At 34.8% G+C, this 24,936-nt stretch overlaps 1 protein-coding gene and 1 long non-coding RNA gene across 2 annotated transcripts; both read right to left on the minus strand.

The window, feature by feature from the left end:
- Positions 1 to 222: 222 nt before the first annotated feature.
- LOC107655730 (acetyl-CoA carboxylase-like) lies at positions 223 to 4,231 on the minus strand. Its single transcript, XM_016443301.1, has 9 exons — positions 4,084 to 4,231; positions 3,658 to 3,767; positions 2,804 to 2,885; positions 2,613 to 2,711; positions 2,161 to 2,267; positions 1,969 to 2,079; positions 1,667 to 1,876; positions 1,332 to 1,502; positions 223 to 402 (listed from the first exon to the last, which is right to left on the minus strand). The coding sequence occupies exons 1-9, from the start codon at positions 4,181 to 4,183 to the stop codon at positions 223 to 225; spliced, it is 1,170 nt and encodes a 389-aa protein (XP_016298787.1). The 5' UTR covers positions 4,184 to 4,231.
- Positions 4,232 to 7,616: 3,385 nt separating this feature from the next.
- On the minus strand, positions 7,617 to 24,618 carry LOC107655738 (uncharacterized). The gene is made up of 3 exons (XR_001630483.1): positions 24,432 to 24,618; positions 10,982 to 11,052; positions 7,617 to 7,683 (listed from the first exon to the last, which is right to left on the minus strand). It is a non-coding gene; the product is annotated as an uncharacterized LOC107655738 (long non-coding RNA).
- Between the last annotated feature and the right edge of the window lie 318 nt (positions 24,619 to 24,936).

Genomic DNA, 24,936 nt, shown 5'->3' on the forward strand with positions numbered 1-24,936 from the left:
AAAAAAAAAAGTTCTAACCCCAAACCTTTGAATGTTAGTGTATATTATATTATATTATATTACATTACATTCTACTAATATAATAAATGTTGGACAAAAGAAATGTTCGTCAAGGTTTTTTCCAGCTTCTGTCCCTTAGAATTAAACAAGCCATTTCTTGTTGCTGTGTTTTTAAGACTTCAAAGACACTTCCTTCACATGTGAAATCAACATCAGAGTTCATCAGTCAGGATCACACACCTCATCTGGGTTCTCGCTAGTAATTCGAGCTGCAATGACATGTCCTCGTGGAGAGGGGGTGGTGGAGAGTCCATCAAAGTCAATAGGGGAGTCTCCCCATGGCTGCATCCCGTACATCACCCTGATGTCTTTAATGCGGTGAAGTGGGATGCCCATAGCGATCTGAATGACAGAACAAAAGTGTCACATAATGACCAAAAAAATAAATAAAAAGCACTATCAAATTTCACGGTAAAAATCTGCATACATTTAAAACAGTCCACAATCTCTATGATATTCTGGCCCTTTAATATGAATAAAATATGTAGAAGAAGAGACATGAGTTCATATTTCTTCAATCATTAAATATGCACTTTTCCCTCTAATTTCTACACTTCCTTGGTTATGCAATTGATGAATACCTCCCCACTGTGTTTCTCTCCCCCTGTTGCCCTTTGTCAGTCTCTCCTTTTCTCTCTCCATCAATTCCCCTCATTCATCTGCAGCAATCTTTGTGTGTTACATAAGTGCATTAACCCCCCTCTCCCACCCCCACTGGACCCATAGCACACTGGCCTCAGCCAAGTGACCTACATAGCAAAGACACTGGTCACATGACAAAGAGTCTGCCGCAGAGACAGTACTGTATTGTTCACTAGATACTGCCATTCTAGCGATTGATTAAAGCAATATTTTAGGTAAATGCAACCTTTTGTTCTATTGGCAGCATTTGTGGCCTGCTGATGATGACCACAAAAAAATACAAAAGTAAAAACAAAGGAAAAATGTACAGTAATGTACTTACAATAAGGCGACTGTAGCATAGGATTTCAATTTGAAAATTTGAAAATTAAGGTATAAAAGCAGATTCTTTAAGGTATAAAAGATAGAATCTTTCCTTTATTTTTACAACCCGATGGATGAGGGAAAAATAGTAAAAGCAATAACTAACTAAATAAATAAAACAGCAAAAGTAAAACCTGGAATAAATGAATGAATGAATGAATGAACGAACGCGTTGCATTGCGTTTTTTGTTTTGTTGTGTTTTGTCTTTTGTTTTGGTTTGGCCTGGCCTGGAATATTCCTTTAAAACGCAAATTCTCATACAGACCTGCAGTTGGGCCGTAGGCAGATTAACATCAGCCACCATCTCAGTACAAGGATGTTCCACTTGAAGACGAGGGTTGAGCTCTAGGAAGTAAAAGCTGCCGTCTTGACTGTAGAGATACTCCACTGTACCTGCACTCACATAGCCCACCATCTTCGCCAACCTCACTGCACACTGAAACAGACAGACGCACAGTTCTTCATTTCTACACATTTATTTTTTCTGTTTAAGTAACCCAGAGTTTCATGATGGCATATACTTTATTCATTCTTTTAGGAAAATATAGTATTAACATCGGACTTCTGCTGAATCTGATGTGATACCACAGTCAGTCATACCTTCTCCATATCCTCAAACACATCAGAGGTGGCAATAGTAGCCGGAGCTTCTTCAATGATCTTCTGATGCCTCCGTTGGACGGAGCAGTCACGGCCAAACAGAGAGATGGCGTTACCATACTGATCAGCCAGGACCTGCACCTCCAGGTGGCGAGCGTGTTTGGCCAATTGCATGACAAAGATGGGGGAACCTGGAACCTCAGTTTGAACCTGAGTAACACATAAGGAAAAGTACTGTGGTTAGTTTTGGAAAGTTAACAGGTGGGTAAAATTGTAGTGTGGTGGTGAAGAACAACTCTGACCTGTCTAAAGAGGTTGGGGAAGTCTTCTGCACCATTGACTTTCCGGATACCTTTTCCTCCTCCGCCTTCAGACGCCTTCACCATCACAGGGTAGCCTATTTCTTCTGCCGCCTGTCAATCAAAACATGCTCTATCACTGACTGGACTAAAGTATGAACGTCACACTGTGCTTGATGTAAGTGTATAGTATACCTTAAGTCCAGCCTCCACGTCATGTACACAGCCCTGCTCGTACAGCTCAGTAGGGACATTAATAATTCCTTTCTTCTGGTCATTCTCTGTCCATTCTACAGTCAGCCCTGTACAGACACACCAGCATGGTCAAAAACCAAACCCACAATCAAGATGGTAGTAAATGCTGGACAAAAAGGGGGTGTGATAGGTTTAGAACACCTGCCAAATTTAAACTCACATGACATATATCATAATATACACATTTTGATTTTGATCTTATTATGCTTCTCATTCTGTGTCTGACAGAGGCAGTACAAGCACAGGCAGGAGGGCTAAATATAACATGAATCAGAAATGAAGTTAAATAAAGATTCACAAGCCTTCATTACCCCAAAAAAAAGTGCTTCGTTTTGAAACGGACATCATTGAAAGGAACGATAACAGTTCAGTAAGTCAGATGTTGAACTAACCTGTTCCACTCCAGGGTAGCGTAGGGATGCCAGCTGTCTGGGCCACAATAGAAGAGGCAATCTTATCTCCAAGAGCCCACATAGCCTGACTAGGTGGACCTAATGAAAGATACCAACCACTAAAGTAAGAGCAATACCATCACAGTATGTGAATAATTTAATCAATGTGGTGTGGTAAGGCTCAGTCTCACCCATGAAGGCGATGCCATTCTTGTGCAGCAATTCAGGGAGTTTGGGGTTCTCAGAAGCATGACCCCAACCGGCCCATACGGCCTAAAGACAGGTACATTTACATTTATGCATTTAACAGACAGTTTTATCCAAAGCAACGTGTAAAAAGAGGAACACAGCAATTCGTCAAAGAGCCAACAAAATTCGTAATATACAATGCCAGGTTCATTAGACAAAAGCAAGTTAGAGAAGAGGAGAAATGCAGAGAAGACAAAAGTGAGTGCCAGTAAAGGGTCTAGCTAATCATGAGCAATAATTCCAATGCTTGCCTCAGAAGACGGATTCCCAAAATTATTTGTCAGCTAAACCTTTTTCTTGAATTATCCCCCAATATCTCAATAATAATTTAGCAATATATTCACATGTTCATAGCTCTCTGATGTCGGTTAATGGCCACATGACATGCAGGAAAACAAATATTTTATCTTTTTTATTATTATTATTACGTGTATTATATTTATTGTTTTTATTGTTTTATGTTGATATTTCATCATATATAACCGTGATTAAGATGTAATTTCTTGAGAAAAGAATCCTACAATGCAAATATTCTTTGTTGCTTTTATATTACTATTTTTTTTTTAACTCTGATTTAAAAAAAAAAAATAAGACAGAAACATATTACTATTGTAATAATACAACTCCGCTCTAAAAAAAAAAAAAAGAATATTTGATAAATATAATACTTTTATTTCACAATAAGTTACAATATTAATTTCACACATTAATTGTGCAACCTGATTTAAGTGTTAACTGAGTTAATAGCCACTTTATTTGCTTTGAACAGCAGCCATCAAACCTCACATGCATTTACCTGAACGGGAATTCGTTTTGCTATGTCCAAAATGAGCTCCACATTAGCATAGTTGTTGTTGTTTGTCCCTCCTGGGACAGGTACATAGTGATCTGCCATCTTGATGTACTCTGTGGACAGAGTTATACATATGTTTAACTAAACATTAATTGAGTACATTTGAGATTACAGAGCTATTCACGAATAATTTTCACCTCACTGAACTCTTTCTATGCTACTTAGGCCAGGCCTGCGCCGACAAAACTTACTGACATAGTTTAAACAATGAAGAGAATGACCAAGACATTCCTTGCTACATACATTTGCCAGTGCAGCGTGGCTTTTCCTGGATTACACTATGATGGAGCCAGGAGTGGCGAAAGGTGTCCTCCAGCAATTTTGTTAACTCTTACGATGTAACAGTTAAGCTCAGCACTTTAAACACACCTGCATTGGCCTTGAGGTCCTCCGGGGTAACCATGATGACAAAACGTATGGCCCGTTCATTCCGAAACATCTCATAAGCCCAGCGACGGATGGAACGCATGCACTTGACTGCAGCAATGCCATTGCTGGCAATGAGCACCTGTCACAACAAAATATGATATTCACAGCTGTCACTACACCAGGGTTGTTTATAGTTAAAAAAATAAAAAAAATTAAAAATCAGTTACATAAAAAAAAGTTAACTGAAATTAATAAAAAAATTAATAAAAAATCCTATTTTATTTCAACTAGTGTTAATTTCGTTAACGAAAAAACTATGACGAAAAATGTTCGTCAACAAGGTTTTTTCCCCTGACGAAAATGAGGCGATGAAAAGATGATAATAAGGTCATTAAACGATAACTGAGACTAAATGAACATGCAATATCGTTGACGAAAAAAGACGAGACTAAAATGTAATTAAAAGAACAAAAACTTTACCAAAAACCTTTTTATTTTTGTTAAAAAAAGTGGAGCCAAAATATTTTAGACTGCTGTACAAGACTCTAGTCTGAGACCTCAAATCCCCCAATCAGAGCTTTTCTGTTAAACGGATACATACGTAACTCTGTTCGGCTCTTTGCTTTATGCAATCACAGAAAACACCGACATACAGTACTGTATGAGTAAGCTGGACTTCAGCGATCTCTGTTTGAGGTGTTCTGCTTAAATGAAAGTGTTTTATTCAGCAGTCTGTGTCCTGTCATGGATCTCGACTGTATTGTTTGCTGATTTTAACGTTACTTACGCAACCTCTGTGCAGCAATAAGTCTTTTTGCCATTGTTTTAAAAGAGAAACATTAATGCAATTTGGAATTATTGGAATTACTATTAGGAATTTCTCTGTTATAATATTTGAGAGTAGGTTTTTGTTACGCTAGTTTTCATAACGTAGACAGAGCGAGTATCATGAATCCTGTCCATGGACTTCCGTTCGATCGCCACCAGAGGTCACCCTTCCGTTATATTGACTCTCACATTACACAAACTGTTGCATGTCATCCCGGACTACATTTCCCATGCTCCATTGCACTAATCACAAGCTCACCTGAAACCAATCACACACAGCTGCTACCAATAACACACACTATATAAATCAGTCTCACACCACCATTCAACGCCGAGTATTGTTTAGCGTTTATCACTGTGATAGCTGATAGCTACTTTACGGAGCCTGCTCTAGTTTTCATAGTTTAGTCATAGTCTTGCCGTGCCTTGCCTGTTTTCCTGGTTCCTGATTTATTGCCTGTGTATCTCGGATTACCCCTCTTGTCTTTCCCTGTTCAGATACTGTTTGCCCCTGTCTGGACCTTTGCCTTGTACCTGGATTATCCCTCTAGTCTCGCCCTGTTGGATTACGTTCGCCGTCGACTGACCCTCGCTTGTTTACCGGACTGCTCTTGCCTTGTCTTCTACATACCAGTTTGCCATTGTCTGACCCATGCCTGTTTCTGACCACGCCTTTGTAAATAAAGCCTTGCACTTGGATCCGCACGTCTCACGTCTCGTTCGCCCCGTAACAGCGAGTGTATATCTGAAGTCTTTGGTGTTTATTTAGCCTCTAATTGATATCCTGTGATAAATCTGTACACTAACGTTAGATGAGGTAAAATAAACCATGCATAGAAGTCGATATTCTATTGATTTGTGCTTATTGGTGAAAGAGCAACTTCTGGTGAAATGTACAAATGACAACAATCATTGCAATTAAAATTGAGCAAAATAATATTTTTATCATTTTAACCATTATACAGTAAGACAAAAATATGACGAAAATGTGTAAGTTTCCACTGATTAAAACTAGACTAAAATTCTCAGACATTTAGTCGACTAAAACTAAAACAGGATAAGATATGATAAAAACTAAAAGTTACATTTGACACATGACTAAGGCTAGATTCTTACATTTAATAAAGTCAATTACAATAATAAGACATTTGGTGCTGTTACCAAACAAATAAAATCATTATGAACAAAATTCATGCAATGCAGAGGAAACACAGAAGCTGCATCTGAAGAGGCATTTAGATGCATATACACACTGTTTAATGCAAGGCATAAATGCATTTAACCTGCAGTTACAAATGCATAAATAATGTTTTGATATTTTAATCTTAAAACGTTGAATACTGATATTTAAAATGATTTAAAAAATATATATAAAACGGTACTTTCAAATGTGAAATTAAAACCACCAGTAGGTGGCAGCAAGTCACTGTTAATAAGTGAGTCATCGTGATTGAACGGTTGATTCATTCAGGAACGAAACACTGTCATGTTTTTCAGAGATGCAAAACAGCGCTGTGGCTTTGTTTGGAACCATTTTTGTTGGCCAAATAGAGCAAAAAATAGGCAATATATGGTGTCCAAAACGTAAGTCTCTTAATATTAACTTCTTGTTCATTGAACTGTTGTATAAAATCAATTTCACATTTGTGATTTTTGCACAAAAAAAAATGGCACTCTTCGTATGATATTGATCAACTATATGAAATGATTATAAATATATACATTTTCTGTGTTTAAGCACTCATAAATCCTCTTATAATCAATGAAGCTGTCCATACACTGTATGATAAATGAATCTCTAATCGTACGTACATCTGCACTTTGTTTCTTATCGATGAGGGAATTCGCGAGTTTCAGTCTGAACAAAACTCTGGGGTTTCAGCGATGACTAATCTGAACGCCTCTGATTGGCTACTGCATTCCTAAGCTCAACAGAATCATGTGTGATTGGTTATAATGAGCAACGCTGTAAAAACGCGTAAAAATAAAATATGATGTAACATAAGCAGGTCTAAATGTAATACAGCAATCGAAACTTCATTATAAGTATTAAAGTTTTATTGAAAAACCAGGGGACCCCCCAAGTATATTTTTTGGGTGTTATGGGCCCCCTCTCAATTCGAACACTGGATAAAACTAATACCCTTGGCTCCTATTGAGGTCTATATATTGAGGTGTTATGAAGTGAAACGACTGGTCTGTGCAAGTTCACCAAATCGGACTCAGTTCAGACTGCTATTAAATATTTTTTATAATAATAATAATTTAATATAATAATTATTTAACAATGTATGATTAATGTATCAATTTACTAAAATCATGCTTATAATTTAGCGGAACTGCTGTTATACTGAAGGCATGCAGCTGATATAATCATAGTATGAACATTATAGCTGTTGTATGTTCGCATAACATAGACGCAGTGCAAGTGAGAGAGATGGCAATATTATTCAGCATATCAATTCTCTTCCATCTATTCAGAAAAAAAAAGATCCCCCTCTCTCTATTGATGCTTATCCAGCTAAATGAGCTCAAGAAAAACTGTTATCGCTCTTACACACACGGTCTTACTCTCCTCTATTCTAATAACCCCATTTTGAAAAAAGGAGGAGGAATTTATCCATCGCTCTGCTGTCGCGTGTGCGTTGGCTAATGTGTTAAGGGTGTTGCTGGGTATTAATTTTGATTACACCAAAACCTCCATCTGTGATTATAAAACTCATTTTCTCCACAGCTCGAGTATTCAGCACTCACAAAACACATGCTGGACACCTGCAACACACACACACACACACACACATTAAACTCATAAACAAACACATAAACTCACATTTGTGGCAGTTGTTATCTTTATGTAACATCTCGTTTACACAGGAGAGATGTCCGCCATCGCTGGAACCGTCCCACCTAAAACAGAAGAGCATCCCAATGAACGCAGCTCCTGTGCCCAAATTCCCATTCCTGAGAACAAAGTATGTCCGATTTGAAGACATGCGCCAACACCTTTGTTTGTCACTCAATGCATATTATCTTTTGAATGCTGGCATCAAACTTTAGTCTAAAAATCATTGATCCAGCATTAAATTCTGCAGCTTGTGCGCTGAAAAAACACTGAAACATGCAGTGTTGGGGATGAAACTACTCTCTTAATTCACTACAAAAACAAGAAGGTGGGTAAAGAGCGATATCTTTCAAAATATAATTTGCATTTATTTGAAAGCTTTATTTAGCAACAATTTCACAAATATGGATGCAAAAAGTAAAAAAAGAGATTAATTTGCAATACAGGCCTTTATGTATAATGCATTATACAGGTATTCATATTGTATTGTAATGCATTAAATATTTTCATAATTGTAACCAAAGTTAAAAATGCATTATATTTGCATGATTGCTTGTTATAGCTGAAATTGGTTGTTTGTCATGTGTTTTAATGCATTATACTTTCTAAAGGTATGTTCAATTAATAGATAAATATTATAATGCATTATAACGGCAGTTGCGGTTATTCATTAAATCATACCACGCATTATAATTTGCATATGTGACCCTGGAGCACAAAACCAGTCATAAGGGTCAATTTCTCAAAATTGAGATGTATACATCATCTGAAAACTGAATAAATAACCTTTCCATTGATGTATGGTTTGTTATGATAGGGCAATATCTTTTGTGCTGCAGGGTCATATTTAAAGGTTTATGATATGACTGTTCAAGTGTATATACAGCAACTTGAAGGAAACATTTATTTAAAAAAAACATTGACTTCAAAATTCCCTTGAGATATAACTGTGTAATTTACGTCGTAGAACGAAACACAAAAGTCTCTTTAAGTAATTTAAACTACAGGCCTTATTTTACAAATCCAGTATTCCTGAAACAAAGAGGAAACCCTTCCAGGTTCACCGTCAAACTTACATCAATGTTTCAAACAGAAACAGAAACAGAAACAAATATTTTCCTAGTTCCGTGAAAGTGTGGAGGTGCTGATGCAATAAGGAAATGGTTGAGTGTGGGTTCAATTAAAGAATTAAAGCGGAGAACCACAAAGCATCTCATTCAGCCCGAGCCAATCAACATCCGGCTCCGCCCACACGCTTCCTCAAAGCCAAAATCCACAAACAACAAACTTGTTGTTTCGCCTCAATTCACATTTGTTACTTCATGAATGGTGAACGTAATTTATGTTTGGGGAAATTAAACGGGAGGGAATGTGGAGAGCGGCACGATGACTTTGAGTTGGGTTTTGAAGCACAGTACTCTTGTGTGATTGTAATCAGATCAGAATCAAGCATCTGTTCTCAATCGCAGAGACTGTAATACAGCAGACATCAGCAATAACAAATAAAAAAAACAATACTCATTTTGAGCTGCCGACTCCAAAAATAGTATCTGTTTTGCTGTTTCACATCACTTTCTCACTAAATAGGATGCATTTCATAGCATTTGTGTGATGAAGAAGTCTTAATCAGCAGAAAAACACCACAAACACACGATTCCTGTCTGAATCTGAGCCGCAACTCTCTGATCAATTCACACGCATGACATGATTTGATGCTGATCCTGATTACAAGCTCAGAATTACGAGAAGAAAATGCAAACATGAGCAGATGTTTTCTGCATTTACTGCATTCAAACACACAGAAAATCAGATTTCATGGAAAAAAAAAATGTTTCTTTGACGTTAAATTGAGTATTTGAATGTATTTTTCTAGATGCATTTTGAATGCTTTTTGTCATTAAATTTTGAAAACTTTTTTTTGTTTTTGTTATTTTTATTAGTGCATTAATGATATAATCTGAACAATCTTCATTCTTACTTTGTGAAAACAAAAAGTGATGGAATTTTATTAATTGATATTTTTGAACACATCAAATTAGTCATTTTTTTTTGCAAATCAGCAGAATTAGTAAGTAAACGCAAACATGAGCCGGATGTTTAACTAAACCTAAACCTAAAAACTATGTCACTTGAAAAAAGTACAGTAAGTTTTATCTGAAATAAATTAAAATGTTAAAAAAAACCTGTAAACTTTAAATTTAAGTTTTAGCTAGTTTCCAACGCAACATTCTCATTTTAATTCATTTTATTTTCATTTCTCATTTCTCATTCAACTGAAATAGTAATTAACAAAAACTACATGGACATATTTAATGAAATTACGAAATTACTAAAATTGCAATGAAAACAGAAAATATAAAAATAAAAACTAATTCAAAATATGAACACAAAACTATAATAGTATCTCACTATGACACTAAAATAACTCTAATAACTTTGGTTTGACTTCATCCAATCAGTAAAAGTAATCAGTAATCAATCAGCAAACAAATACAGATTTTGTGTTTATGTGAAGTTCTTTGACATTAAACGGAGTATTTCAAGATATTTTTCCAGTCCTTTGATGTCATTAAAACGGAAACTTTTGTTATTTTGATAAGTGCATTAAATCTGATACATAAATATAGTTGAACTTATTTTGTGAAATAAAAGAACTGTACATGATGAGATATTTTTGAACTCAGAATCATGAATTTAGGTAATGTTCAACAGAATTTCTTTTTGACTTCTGCAATGAAGCGCACTAGATGCACCACTAAATATCAGCCTGCTTGTGTCTAAAGTTGAGTTCTAGATCATTAGATGTGAGATTATGGTGTTCTGTAAGTCGTTCTCCAGTATCTTGAAGCAGCACGTTTGCAGCCTTGTCTTTTCTGACTCTGTAGAGAATGATGCTCATGTTATCGAGTGGCAGAGGTTTTCCCTTCAACAAAGGCTGAATTGACACTGAGGGCTGATTTAGCCGTAATAAGCGGGATTTTACAGATCTGCTCTCCAGAGCGTCTCGCTCGCAGATAACCTGTCGTTTGAACAACTCACGGCTCTTTGGAAGGGCATTAAAAGCCTATCATTAAGACGCTGCGCAGAGAAATGATGCTCTGGGAACGCAGCCAGACAGATTCGGTGTTGCAAACATGAATACGCATTCAGAGACAGACTAACATGCGCTCAAAGATGCCTTTGTAGTCGACGTGGCCCGTGTTTGGATGGGCTGGATGAGGGACTTACCAGCAGAAGAGGCAGGAGGTGTGATCGTTTCCGTCCTCCGTTCTGGCCCATGTTGATGTTGTTATTGTCTTCTGAAACGAGAGCAAAAACTGATGAACTGTGGGAATCCAGCGGTTGTAAACACTGCAAAAAAATCATGTAAACATGGCTTGTAAACGCTGTTTGATCTGTGCAGATTTCTCTCCTGATTCAGACCAGAACACTTATTCACTGGAGTTGCAACATTGTAACATTTTAGTTAAAAACGTCTTTGTTTCAGCTTTTGTCTTCTCCAGATGTTAACTGATGGACTGGAGTGCTGTGGATTACTTGTGGATTATTGTGATGTTTTTATCAGCTGTTTGGACTCTCATTCTGACGGCACCCATTCACTTGCAGTGAGACACTGATGCAATGCTACATTTCTCCAAATCTGACGATCAAACAAACTCATCCTGATCTCGGATGGCCTGAGAGTGAGCACATTTACATTTCTGGGTGAGCTATTTCTTTAAGTGTTCTTTTGTTTAAAACAAGAACAAATATCTGCCAATTGGTTCCAAAAAAAAAAAATCAAGTTTATTTTTCAGACCCCACTGGCAGATATTTGTTCTTGTTTTGAGTTAAAAACTCACTTAATTTGTATTTATTTTATTTTTTTCAGAAAACAAAACTTCATTTAGCTTCTCCAGTAAATGTATCTTGATTTAAGAAACATTAAGATATTTGTACTGGAAAACAAGAAAGACAGAAATACTGAGTAAGAAAATCATTTTTGCAGTGAATTGCATGTGATGCAGTGCTTTATTCTGCAGAAACACACTTCAGACTGCGTGTCTGTGCATGCATGTGTCAAACACAGTGAGTGAATGCATGCATGTGAACATACACAGCTTGACCTTTGACCTAATGAGCAAAATGACACCAAAATGTACAGTGTTTCTCACACACTCTAAAAAAAGTCTATAAAAATATGTTTCAATGCACATCATTTCAAAGCAGCTTTACAGAAAATAATGCATTATAGTCGCATTTAGCAGATTAGAGCTGAATGATAATATATAGTTACATTTTGCGATGATTTTACATCTAACGCAGCTTATAGAAACACTGCAGTCACGAGTTGTCTTACTCAACAGCAAGAAAGACCATCAAAGCTTCTACATCACTTGTGCTCTAACATTTCCATCAAAACACAATGACGTCCTCCAGAGAGCCAAAGGAAACCTCTGAAAACAGAGAGAAACCGGAAGAAAAACACGAGATGATCGCACACAACACTTCTTAGAATTATGAAAATAAAATAACAAAAGCACATAGCAAAAATACAAAAACTTATGTTTATTAGAAATAAACTTTGATTTTAAAAATAGAATTAAAATTATTATTTATTTATTTGTTTATTTAAGCTTTGTAAATAAATAAGTTTTGGTTAAAGTATTAAAATGACTAAAACTAGAAGTGAAATAAAAATAAATTAAAGCTAAACAGAAATAAAAAAAAGAACAAAAGCACAAAACAAAAATACATAAACTTAAGTTTATTAGAAATGTAATTTTAAAAGTATAATTAAAATGTTGCATTGGCAAATTAAATAAATATGCTTTAGCTGAAGAACTAAAACTAGAATTGAAACATAAATAGAAAAATTACACAATGACAAAAGCGCAAGTTTATTAGAAATAAATGTTAAAATTCAAATTTCTGCTTTTTTCAAGATTTTTGAAAGTTGTAAATAAAGACTATTGGAGTACATTTAAAAAAATACTATTTTAGTCTTTCTACTTCAATATTTTACATTTAATTCAATGTGTTAATTCTGTTTGTAATCATTTAAGGAATTTACTAGCAATTTCTAAGTAAATTCTAGACCAAATTTTGTTCAGTCTAGAGAGAAATCGAGAGAAGTGGTTCTTAAAAACTGGTCTTAGGTCTGATTCATTCGCAGAACACCGGGCAAAACATGCTAAATGAACATTTAAAAAAAGTAAATAAAGAAAGGTGATTGCGACTTTTTATCTCACAATTCTTTTTTACTCACAATTCCGACTTTTTCTCTGAATTGCATGATATAAACTCGCAATTGCAACTTATAAAGTCAGAATGGCGTGACAGAAACTTAACAGAAAAGTCACACTTTTTTTTTTTACAATTCTGAATTCTTTATAAAGTCCAATTCTGAGGGGGAAAAAAGACTGATTTTTTTTTTTTTTTACAATTTCGTGATATAAATTCACAATTCTTATAAAGTTAGAATTGTGAAATAAAAATGTTTTTGTTTAGTCGTGGAAACGGACTTCCATATATAATCATGCATAGTTATGATAGTAAAATAAATTCACTTCCTTTATTTTTGCTCAGAAATGAAGCTCTTTTTTTTGGTTTGTAATGTTGTAAAGGTCGCGACCCGCTGCTTTAATGTGCGACCGTCCCCGGTCACTGCACTAATGTCTTATGGTTTGCTGAAGCTGAGAAGTTGAGCGTGTTTTATAGCGGTAGTGCTGTCATCTGAATCAGCCCCCATGATGCCTCGCTGCATGAGGGAGAGCAGGATCTTACTGAGAAAATGCATGTGAACACAAAGAGAGGAAAGGATCACCCATAACAACAACAACACAAAGCACATCGCTATCAATATCAGCAGAAAACTGATCAGATATCATACGGGTTTAGTGAAGAAAGACACATTTCTGCTGTAACGACATGTGATGTGTTTCAATTCTATAACAAGTGTTGTTACTGTTAACTAAAAGGAAATCTAAAACTATTAAAAAAGGTTTTGGGTAAAAGAAAAAAAACTGAAATTTAATATTAGTTTAATATATTATAAATATTAAATGAAATGCTTAAACTAAAATGTAAGTTTATTAGAAATAAAAAAATATATATTTTTTTCAATTGAATTTAAAAATGTTGCCTTGGCAACTAACTGAAATAAGCTTTAGATGAAGTACTAAAAATCCTAAAACTAGAACTGAAATATAAATACATTAAAGCTAAATAAACATATAAAATATATAATAAAAATGACAAAAGCACACAATAAAATTACAAAAAATTATTATAAATAGCCTTTAATTTTTTAATTTAATTTTAAAACTAGAATTAAAAATGTTGCCTTAGCAACTATCTGTATTAAATAAGATTTAAAGTACTACAATTATTAAACTAGAACTGACATAAAAATAAAGTAAAACAAACAAACAAACAAAAAACAAGAGTACTAAATAATTAATAAGCGTTAGTTGAAGTACTAAAATTACTAAAACTAGAACTGACATAAAAATAAATTAAAGCTAAAAAGAAAATGTAAAAAATAAAAATAACAAAAGCACATAACAAAATTACAAATACTTAAGTCTATTGGAAATTAAATTTTTACATTTTAAAATTGGAAATAAAAATGCTGAAGCTAAAATTAGAAGTCAAATAAAAATAAAGCTAAACAGAAATATAAAAAAAAAACTGAATTTTTTTCCCCTGAAATCCTGTAATGTAATACTAAAATAACACTGTTCTGTAATTCTAACAAAAAAATAATGACTATTTTCAAGCAAAATACAAGACAGAAAACGTTTTTATCAGGTTGGTAGTGATGCTCAATCAAACAAAGCTCTAGAGTCAAAGTGTTTGGGGAATATTTGCTCAAACCACACATTCCCATCAGACACTTAGTGAGGCACCTTCCTCCAACGAGTGCAAGACAGCCACCGCCAGCCTGACGGAGAGACAAAACGACTGTCTGGCTCTGCGTTTCATCAGAGGACTTAAAGAAGGAGGAGGGGGAGAGCAGAAGAAGTTCTTTTGAAACGAAGCGAGCGCCAAACGCCTGTGCCCCTGAGCCCCCCGGCTCATTATCTGACTAAACGAACACACACGCCCAAGACGCTTTCATCAGAATCCAGATCCAGTGCTTTTCTGGAATGCACTGCACTCCCAACACAAGCGCTCTGACGGACGCTGCCCGGGCTTGCCTCTGTTTGACTCGCCGACCCGGGTTATTAATCTTATAATGACCACATCATCTAAGATAAATACACAGAGTATTATTATCCTTATCATTAACAGCCCTGAAATATCTGTTCCTAGGCGAAGCGAGAAGGTGAAGATATTATTACCGATTCTGCCACAGAAACCCATTTACCATTAAAAACACTCAAAAATGATTTCATTTAAACAAGTTACTTTGATTTAATGCCACTGTATCAGGTTCCTCTTTGAAACATGATTTCTTGTTAAACTGACTCGAAATGGTTTCTCTTTGGCTTCTTTTTAAGGCAAGACACCCCAGGTGAATAGGGTAATAATTTAATTATTAGATATCCTAATACTTGCCTAGTTGACTGATTACATTAAGAATTGCAAAAAATGTTTTGTATTACAAGTTTTCTGTTTAATATGCAAATGGGGCATTATCTACAGTAATTAAAGCTACACAAATTTTCACCATGCATTTAAGAGTGAAATGTTATATAAATCAGTGTGAATGACATATAAACAAAACCCTCTATAAAAACCTTCAGAATATAGATGGGAATAAAGCTGTAAGTTTTGGTGTATGCAAGTGCTGCTGAAGTGGAGAAAAAACTCTTTAAAGTTATGTATTGGAACTGAAATCTGCAGATGCAAATAGATAAAGTGTAAAAATAAAACCAGGCGAATGATATATGAACAAACCTATCAGTAAAAACCCTCAGAATATAGATAGGAATAAAACTGTAAGATTTGGTGTATGTAAGTGCTGCTGAAGTGGAGAAAAATCTTTAAAGATATGGATTGGAATTGAAATATACTGATGCAAATAAAAAAGTGCAATACAAAAAAAAACACTTAAATGTGTATTTTGGATGCTTTCTTTCTACTAGTCTGAAACAACATGTTATGAACAGCCCAAAATTGACCAGTGTATGAAAAAACTGTTTTTACCTGTAGTATCTTGCCATAAAAGTAGCTCAATCAGAAAGGGCTGGTTAACTGTGTTAAACTGAATTGACGCGTCTGCGCTTAGAGCAAAAGTATGTGTAATGAGTGAACATGAATGACAGATTGGTTTCTGCGAGGTCTGTGTGGGCCGATCATAAGCTGAACAGACACACAAAGAGCTTTAATGTCAACAGCGAGTCTCATGGGAGTTTGCGCGGGAAACCCCCGTCTCTCAGAAGCAAAGCACACGGGCTTATCATTCCTGTTGTTTATATCAAAACAGAAGCGGCGGGAAGGAATAATCTCAGTTGTGCTTTAAGATGCGAGCGAGACCTTGTTGTCGTTCCCTCGTTCCACCTCTTTACCAGCATCTTCAGATGAACACAAATCAACTCAACACACACATCCGGCTCAGAGACACCGAAAATAAACGGCCTGTAATTCGTCTGCGCTGATATTTGTTGTCAGATTAGGAAATTGCTGTTCAAACGGCACTAATCAGTGAGGAAATGAGAGCCGGGCTTCACTTGGTCTTCTTCCCAGTTCATTTCCAATGTGAATTAAATGATCCTAGTTTCTAGTCTTCCTGGCATCAGTGTGTTTAGTTCAGTAGTGATGGGCTTGTGTTCCATGTAACTTTGAGGACAAACTGTGCATATTGTAGTAGATTCTGCTCTCTACACCAGTTATTTCCTAGTTTTCACTTAGAAATTGTGTTTGTTGTTAGAGGCTGCTTATTATGTTGCTTTGACAAGGAAAACACACTGTGCATTTATGCATCTGCCAGATGCTTACGGTGCAACTTACAGCACAATCTCTTCCATGGGAATCGAACCCATGAGCATGTGTTGCAAGCACTACACTCCAAAGGACCATCCACATACAGTAGATCACGTGTTTGCATTTAAAAATGCGAAACACTAGTAGTGGAAGATGCATTTTAAAAAGTTTAACTTCTTTTAACTTTGTTTGTCCTTTAATGGTTTTAGAACGTTAGATGCTGCAAAAGATGTAGGAGCAATGGTCAAACACGTCTATTTAGCGCAGGGGTTCACAAACTTTTTTTTTTGTCAGCCAAACCCATTAGACTTACATATTTACTTAAAGTCCAAGATTTTAAATGAATATTTCAATAACTTAACAACACATTCACATGTTTTTCTAACATTGATAATAATAATTATTATGATATAAACATTATGATTATTACATATTTAATAATAATAATAATAATAATAATTATTATTATTATTATATTAGGATTTCATTCCAACAATCAGGACATGCTCGTTCTAACGCTTCCTTAATGCATGAAGTGTTAGGCAGATACACAAAATATTGTTTGCATACTAGTCTATAGAAATCAAAATGGCAAATAAAAATTAAAGTCTAGAGCTGGCATTCATGTAATTATTTTATTTTATTTTTTAAATATTTATTATTAATATTCATATGAATATATATTTAATACAACAACAACAACAACTACTACTACTACTACTACTACTAATAACATTATTATTATTATTATTATAATTTCTGACAGTAAAGTAGTCAAGGAAATGCATTTATTTAAAACATATTTGTTAATATTTATGCTAATACATATTTAATAATAATAATAATAATAATAATTATTATTATTATATTAGTAGTAGTTGTTCACGATTGTTTCTGAGACACAAACTTTTTTGTCAGCCAAAACCATTAGATGTAAAAATTTTACTTAAAGTCCCTCTGAGATTTTAAGTTAATATTTAAATAATTTAACAACACATTTGCATATGTTCTTCAAGCATTGATGTTAATAATAATAATAATAATTATTATTATTATTACTATCATTAGTTGTAGTAGTAGTATTTTTTTAAAACTCATACAGCAAAAACAGTAATATTGTGATATATTATTATAATTTAAAAGAATCACTTTCTATTTGAATATATTTGAATATATAATATATTCCTATGATGGGAAAGCTGAATTTTCAGCAGCCATTAGTCCAGTCTACAGTGTCACATGGTCATTCTAATATGCTGATTTCACACTTTGGGCTCCTTATTACCAACTAAGCATGATTTAACTGTTTTTCTGCCATGACAAAAATATTATGTATAATTTGTACAGTTTAAATTGTCATATAATGGTAACACACACACACACACACACACACACACACACAGCTTTAACCTGCATCAACCTGCCATCCATCTCAACGTCTAGCAACACCCTAGAAACCACGCAGAACACCCAAGCTAGTATCAAACCTACAGAAGCTTCAGACAATCAAGGCTTTTGTTAAGTCTACAATCTCTGCGTCCTGATATCGGAGAAGGATTGTGCTAGCAGAGAAGCTTAAGAAGCTGTTAAGTCGCCGTTGAATCCTGCTCGTTTGCCAGCGTTTCTCCGTCAGATCTCTGCCTCGCAGTCATTGACGTCCAGGGTGAAAAGTTTATTTCAAAGTCAGGAGCTACTATGGAGCCGTATGGAACCTGAAGGTACGGAGAGAGTATGTGATCGTACACGCAAACAGAGGATGTGCGGCTCCTCAGGTTTCCTCCTACACACTCACCAAAGGAAAGACATGAAAGCTGTGAAAAACTATAATCTTCTCATTTCAAACATCAAGCGCTCAGAGTTATGCTATAGGAGACCAATCCAAACAAAACAAGAACGACTACTGTAGACCAGATCATCACCTGTTTATCTAAGTTCATCCTACACTCAAAACAATAAAGGTTTTCAAAGTGATACCATTAAAAACTGCATTTCTTATTTTATATCTCACAATTCTGACATTTTTCTTAGAATTTCAAGTTTATATCTCAAAATTCTGACGTTATATCTCACAATTCTGAGTTTATATCTCGAAATTCTGACTTTTTTCTTAGAATTGCACAATTTTATCTCACAATTCTAACTTTATATCTCACAATTCTGAGTTTATATTGCATTTCTAAGTTTTTAATCTCACATTTCTGATTTTTTTCTTAGAATTGCAAGTTTCTATCTCGCAATTCTGAGTTTTTATCTCACAATTCTGTTTATATCTCAATTCAGACTTTATATCTCTCACTTCTGACTTTATATCTTACAATTCTGTTTTTATCTCGCAATTCTGAATTTTTATCTCACAATTCTGTCTTTATCTCATAATTCTGACTTTCTATCTCGCAATTCTATATCTCACAATTCTGACATTATATCTCGCAATTCTGTTTATATTTCATAATTCTGAATTTTTATCTTGCAATTTTGTTTATATCTCACAATTTTGACTTTTATCTCATAGTTCTATATCTTGCAATTCTGAGTTTTTATCTCACAATTTTATGTATCATAATTCTGACTTTCTATATCGCAATTCTATATCTCACAATTCTGACATTATATCTCGCAATTCTGTTTATATTTCATAATTCTGAATTTTTATCTTGCAATTTTGTTTATATCTCACAATTTTGACTTTTATCTCATAGTTCTATATCTTGCAATTCTGAGTTTTTATCTCACAATTCTGTTTTATCTCATAATTCTGACTTTCTATCTTGCAATTCTGAGTTTTTATCTCACAATTTTATGTATCATAATTCTGACTTTCTATATCGCAATTCTATATCTCACAATTCTGACATTATATCTCGCAATTCTGTTTATATTTCACAATTCTGAGTTATCTTGCAATTCTGTTTATATCTCGCAATTTTGACTTTATATCTCGTAGTTCTATATCTCGAAATTCTGACTTTTTTCTTAGAATTGCACATTTTTATCTCACAATTCTGAGTTTTTATCTCGCAATTCTGTTTATATCTCAATTCAGACTTTATATCTCTCACTTCTGACTTTACATCTCACAATTCTGTTTTATCACGCAATTCTGAATTTTTATCTCGCAATTCTGTGTTTTTATTTCGCAATTCTATATCTCACAATTCTGACACTATATCTTGCAATTCTGTTTATATTTTGCAATTTCTGAGTTTTATCTTGCAATTCTGTTTATATCTCGCAATTCTGACTTTATATCTCGTAGTTCTATATCTTGCAATTCTGAGTTTTTATCTCACAATTCTGTTTTATCTCACAATTCTGACTTTATATCTTGCAATTTTGACTTTATATCTCACAATTCTTTATCTCACAATTCTGTTTTATCACGCAATTCTGAGTTTTTATTTTGCAATTCTGAGTTTTTATCTTGCAATCCTGTCTTTATCTCACAATTCGGACTTTCTGTCTCGCAATTCTGAGTTTTTATCTTGCAATTCCGTTTAAATCTCGCAATTTTGACTTTATATCTCGCAATTCTATATCTTGCAATTCTGAGTTTTTATCTCACAATTCTGTTTTATCTCATAATTCTGACTTCATATCTCACAATTCTGACATTATATCTCACAATTCTGTTTATATTTCCAAATTCTGAGTTTTATCTCGCAATTCTGTGTTTATATCTCACAATTCTGTGTTTTTATCTCACAATTCTGACTTTATATCTCGCAATTTTGACTTTATATCTCACAATTCTTTATCTCACAATTCTGTTTTATCACGCAATTCTGAATTTTTATCTCGCAATTCTGTTTTATCTCAGAATTCTGCGTTTTTATTTTGCAATTCTGAGTTTTTATCTTGCAATCCTGTCTTTATCTCACAATTCTGACTTTCTATCTCGCAATTCTGAGTTTTTATCTTGCAATTCTGTTTATATCTCACAATTTTGACTTTATATCTCGCAATTCTATATCTCCCAATTCGGAGTTTTTATCTCACAATTCTGTTTTATCTCATAATTCTGACTTCCTATCTCACAATTCTATATCTCACAATTCTGACATTATATCTCGCAATTCTGTTTATATTTCGCAATTCTGAGTTTTTATCTTGCAATTCTGTTTATATCTCGCAATTATGACTTTATATCTCGTAGTTCTATATCTTGAAATTCTGAGTTTTTATCTCACAATTCTGTTTTATCTCATAATTCTGACTTTCTATCTCGCAATTCTATATCTCACAATTCTGAGTTTTATCTCAATTTTTGTTGTTGTTTGATGTTTTTGTTTTTGTTGGAAGTCCAAATGGTGAGATATAAACTCAGAATTATTATAAAAAGTCTGAATTGTGAGATAAAAAGTCAGAATTCTAAGAATATAGTCCAAATTGTGAGATATAAACTCATTTTAATTACCTTTCTTATTTTTTATTTGTCGCGGAAATAAACTTCTATTACATATAGTGTAAAAACATGCCTTGATTATGTTTAACTAGACTTACTGTATTTTACTTCTTACATTAGTTATACATTACAGTTACATACAGAATTCAACTTGCAGTGAAACATGGTCAGCTACTTTGTACATTAAACATATCAATAGTAGATAAAATGGTAAGATAAGACGACCATAAGAAATAAAAACGAAAAAAAAAAAGTCATAATAATAATAATGACAAAACAAAATAGCAGGAAAACTAAAAAAACACAACTACAACAACTGTTTGGTTGAAACGACTTTGAAACGACTGAAAAACAATTATCTTTCATTTGAAAGCAAACCTATAAATGTTGATGGTGCTGAAAAGTGTTGGTGGTTCTGCTTGACTGACACACGAGCACAAAGGCCGGTGTTTTTGGGCTGCTGTGTCTGCATCCTGACTTTACTGGGAAACACAAACACTCTTCACCTTTTGATGATTTTAATTACAGCTTTTCAATGAAAGCAAAGCAAAGCCTGAGAAAAGCTGCTAGGCAGCAGCTGAAGGAGAGTGAAGCTCTGCTGTCTTTTCATGTGACCGCAGCCTTTGATTCCTCTCATCCTTCAGACGACGTGACAGAGTCTCATCAATCACTCCTTTCTCTGCGCTGATGCTTCTGGCTGCTCAGAGTTTACTTATGGCCAACCCTAAAGTATATCCTCCTTCAGGCATTGAGTGCCAGTGTGTGTGTGTGTGTGTGTTCACAATGAGACTCAATGCTTCTGTCAGACCAGGTTAAATCTCTCTTAGCATTAACCCTTTTGCTGCTGGAAATACTTCACCTAATTTGGTGTTTCCAGTCAAAAATGACCAGCCTTTTAAAAATTGCTTGTAAATCTCTCATTATGCTATATCTTGGATTTAATCTTTTTATCAGCTTGTTTTCTTTCAGTTAGCACAGGTTTTGTGTTTCTTTTTGGATCTGATTGATCACAGGCCGCATTGATTTGAGCTCATGCACCTCAGTTTTTGAGTGAAATTTTTTTTTATTATTTGTGGATAATTTTGGGAACGTTTGCTCAAAAACTGATCAATCAGTTCCAAAAAGAAATACAAAACCTGTGCTAATCAGGGTTATTATGGTTAACTAAAACTAAAATGAAATCAAAACCATAAAAAAAGTTTTCACTTGAAATAAAATAAACATGCAACACAAACACAATAAAAAATGTATTTTCTTTTTTTTCAAAATGTTTAAATAAATGTTAAATTTTTTTTCCAGTTTTTTTTTTTTGCTAAGGCAAAATTTCATTTTATCATTGTAATTTAGTTTAACCTGATGTACTAAAATAACTAAAACTCAAATAAAAATTTATAAAGAACTACTACTATAAAAATAACAAAAAAACAAAACAATAAATAACTAAAACTTTAACTAAAATGAAAATTAAAATGTAAAATATATTAAAAAAAATGATTTAAAATATTAAGACTATAGTAGTATCATTTATACTAAAACAAAACTGGTGCTAATTGAAAGAAAACAAGTTTATACAAATATTTAATTAAAAGATTAATAATACAGCATTACGAGAAATGTATACGCAATTTGGCTGGTCTTTTTTGAACACCACAAGTGCAACAAGGTACAATAAAAAAGCACAATAATTACCAAAGACATTTTCTAAAGTTGTTCTACAATTTGATAACATTAACCAGCATTTTAGGAAAAAGAAAATCCTCTCCGGGTCAAAATGACCCAAACACAACATGACTGCCGTTCATTTAAACTGTAAAACCGACACTTCAAGTGCGAGAAGAAAAAGAGGCGGAGTAACAGCCGTCATTAACTCTATTTACAGCCAATCAACAGCAGCCGTGCTTCAGAAGTGCTTTCATAACACATTATGAGTGTGACTGTTACAGATACAGCATATCAATTCACTTAAATATCAATGAGAGAATCACAAACCTCCACCATGATGATTCAGCTCATCACCTACTGCTGTGATCTGACCTTTGACCTTCTGCATTTACAGCAGGGAATATAGAGGCATTTCTTCAACTTCAGCCACTTTTAGGGGTTGATTTGAATTCAAACTAAGAGATTTCAACATTATAAGGTCACATTACTTTCCCCCACTCCTTCATCATTTAATTTGGCTATTTTTAAAATGCCTTCTTAATGCTTTACCTGTTTCGATCCTAATGAAAATTCATTATAAAAATGTCAAAAATATTGTCAAATTTAATGGGATACATAAAATGCCAACCATGATGAGCCTCAACAAGATGTAGTTATTTGAGTACAAACTTATTAATGTCATTTCCACCACAGAACGCTATTAAACACACAATTTGAGCCGGAAATTACATCATGATGAAACATTAAATCAACTATTAGGAACCTGTACATTAAGAATGAAAAGCGCCCATAGTTCTGTATCTATCGCTGTTTCTACGGATTCGGTTCGAACGAGTCATTTCAACTGATTCATTACAAAGTTGATTCAAAGGAAAGATCGTATTTTTGCTTGCCAAACACTGCGATCGTTATCTCAAATTGCAAACTGATGAACACTGTGCTTTTTTTCTGATGTCTGGACTCGATCTGCAGAGGTGTAGCCAATAAAACGACCGTTTTCAGAAAGATTCAATATGCGGGTCAATTCGTTCATCGGAGAAGTTCTATTACGAAGCGCGTGTGAGCTTTCCCAGATTAGTCACGAATAGAAATTGCACAGCTGCATTAGGAAAACCAAGATTGAGATAATTGATGCAACCGCAAAGAATACAGTAACAAGTGTAGATTAAGAAATAATCCCAAAAGCATCGTTAGCCAACTATGATCGCAAGTTCCTAAACTCCCAACCTGCGAGCATAAAGTTGCTTTTGGAAATACAATTAATTTCCACTGGCTTCGTTCTGTGAATAATGATTCCAGCAGCGCGCGCTCATCATTGCATCTCTTCTCCGGTAATGTTTTTCTCGGATCGCTCGCGCTTATTTCCTCCTTCAGCCGCAGTTCAAAGTCACAGAGACATCAGAAGCGCATGCCTCATCTCCATGCAGGACTTTCCCCCACATCTCATCTCCGCATGGGACAGCCAAAGCATTCCCAGAACTAGTCCTTCACTAGGTTAGAATAACTTAGCGCAATCAACACCAATGCCTATTGCACAACGTTCAAGAGCGCACAAACTGATTTAACAAGCCTAACTAACCAGCTAAGTGTTGTAAACGCATGTTTGCAGGAGAATAAGAGCACTAACAGTCCGTGTGCAAATCAATGAAGCAGGAATTTCCCTGTCGGTAAAAAAGCCGCAGCGCATTCCTGAGGCGCCTTTACCTGCGGGGTGACGGAGACGCGTCTGCGCTTCTGCGCTTCTGCGCTTCAGCTCGACACAAACCCGGGAGATTCTTCAGCACGATCCGCTCCGAGACTCCGAGCAGAAATCTGGACTGAGATCAGATCATCGCAGTGAATCGGAACATTAGCGCGCACTGGAGCGTCCGTCGCCTCTTAAAGCGCTTCAGGCTCGTTTCGGCGTCTGGCTCCACCTCGAACGAGACTCAAAGATGCTCTCCGCCCAGAATGAACCTGAGACAGGTATGCAAGCGTCTCTACAGATTCACTGCTGCCCACCAGCGGCACAAACACACAACTGCAAGAAAGAGAAGATCAAGCAGCAGCATCAAAGCGAGATCAAACCGGCTCGTTTCTGTTTCTGATCGGAGCTGTGTAATTATTTTGATAATATATATTGATGTGCAAGAGATGTATGATGTTCTACCAAGTGTTTACGGACGCATAGATGGCAGGATAATTTATTGACTTGTTTATCTATTGATAG

Source organism: Sinocyclocheilus anshuiensis, unplaced genomic scaffold (genome assembly GCF_001515605.1).
Source record: "Sinocyclocheilus anshuiensis isolate Anshui unplaced genomic scaffold, SAMN03320099.WGS_v1.1 scaffold1357, whole genome shotgun sequence".
NCBI lineage: Eukaryota > Metazoa > Chordata > Actinopteri > Cypriniformes > Cyprinidae > Sinocyclocheilus > Sinocyclocheilus anshuiensis.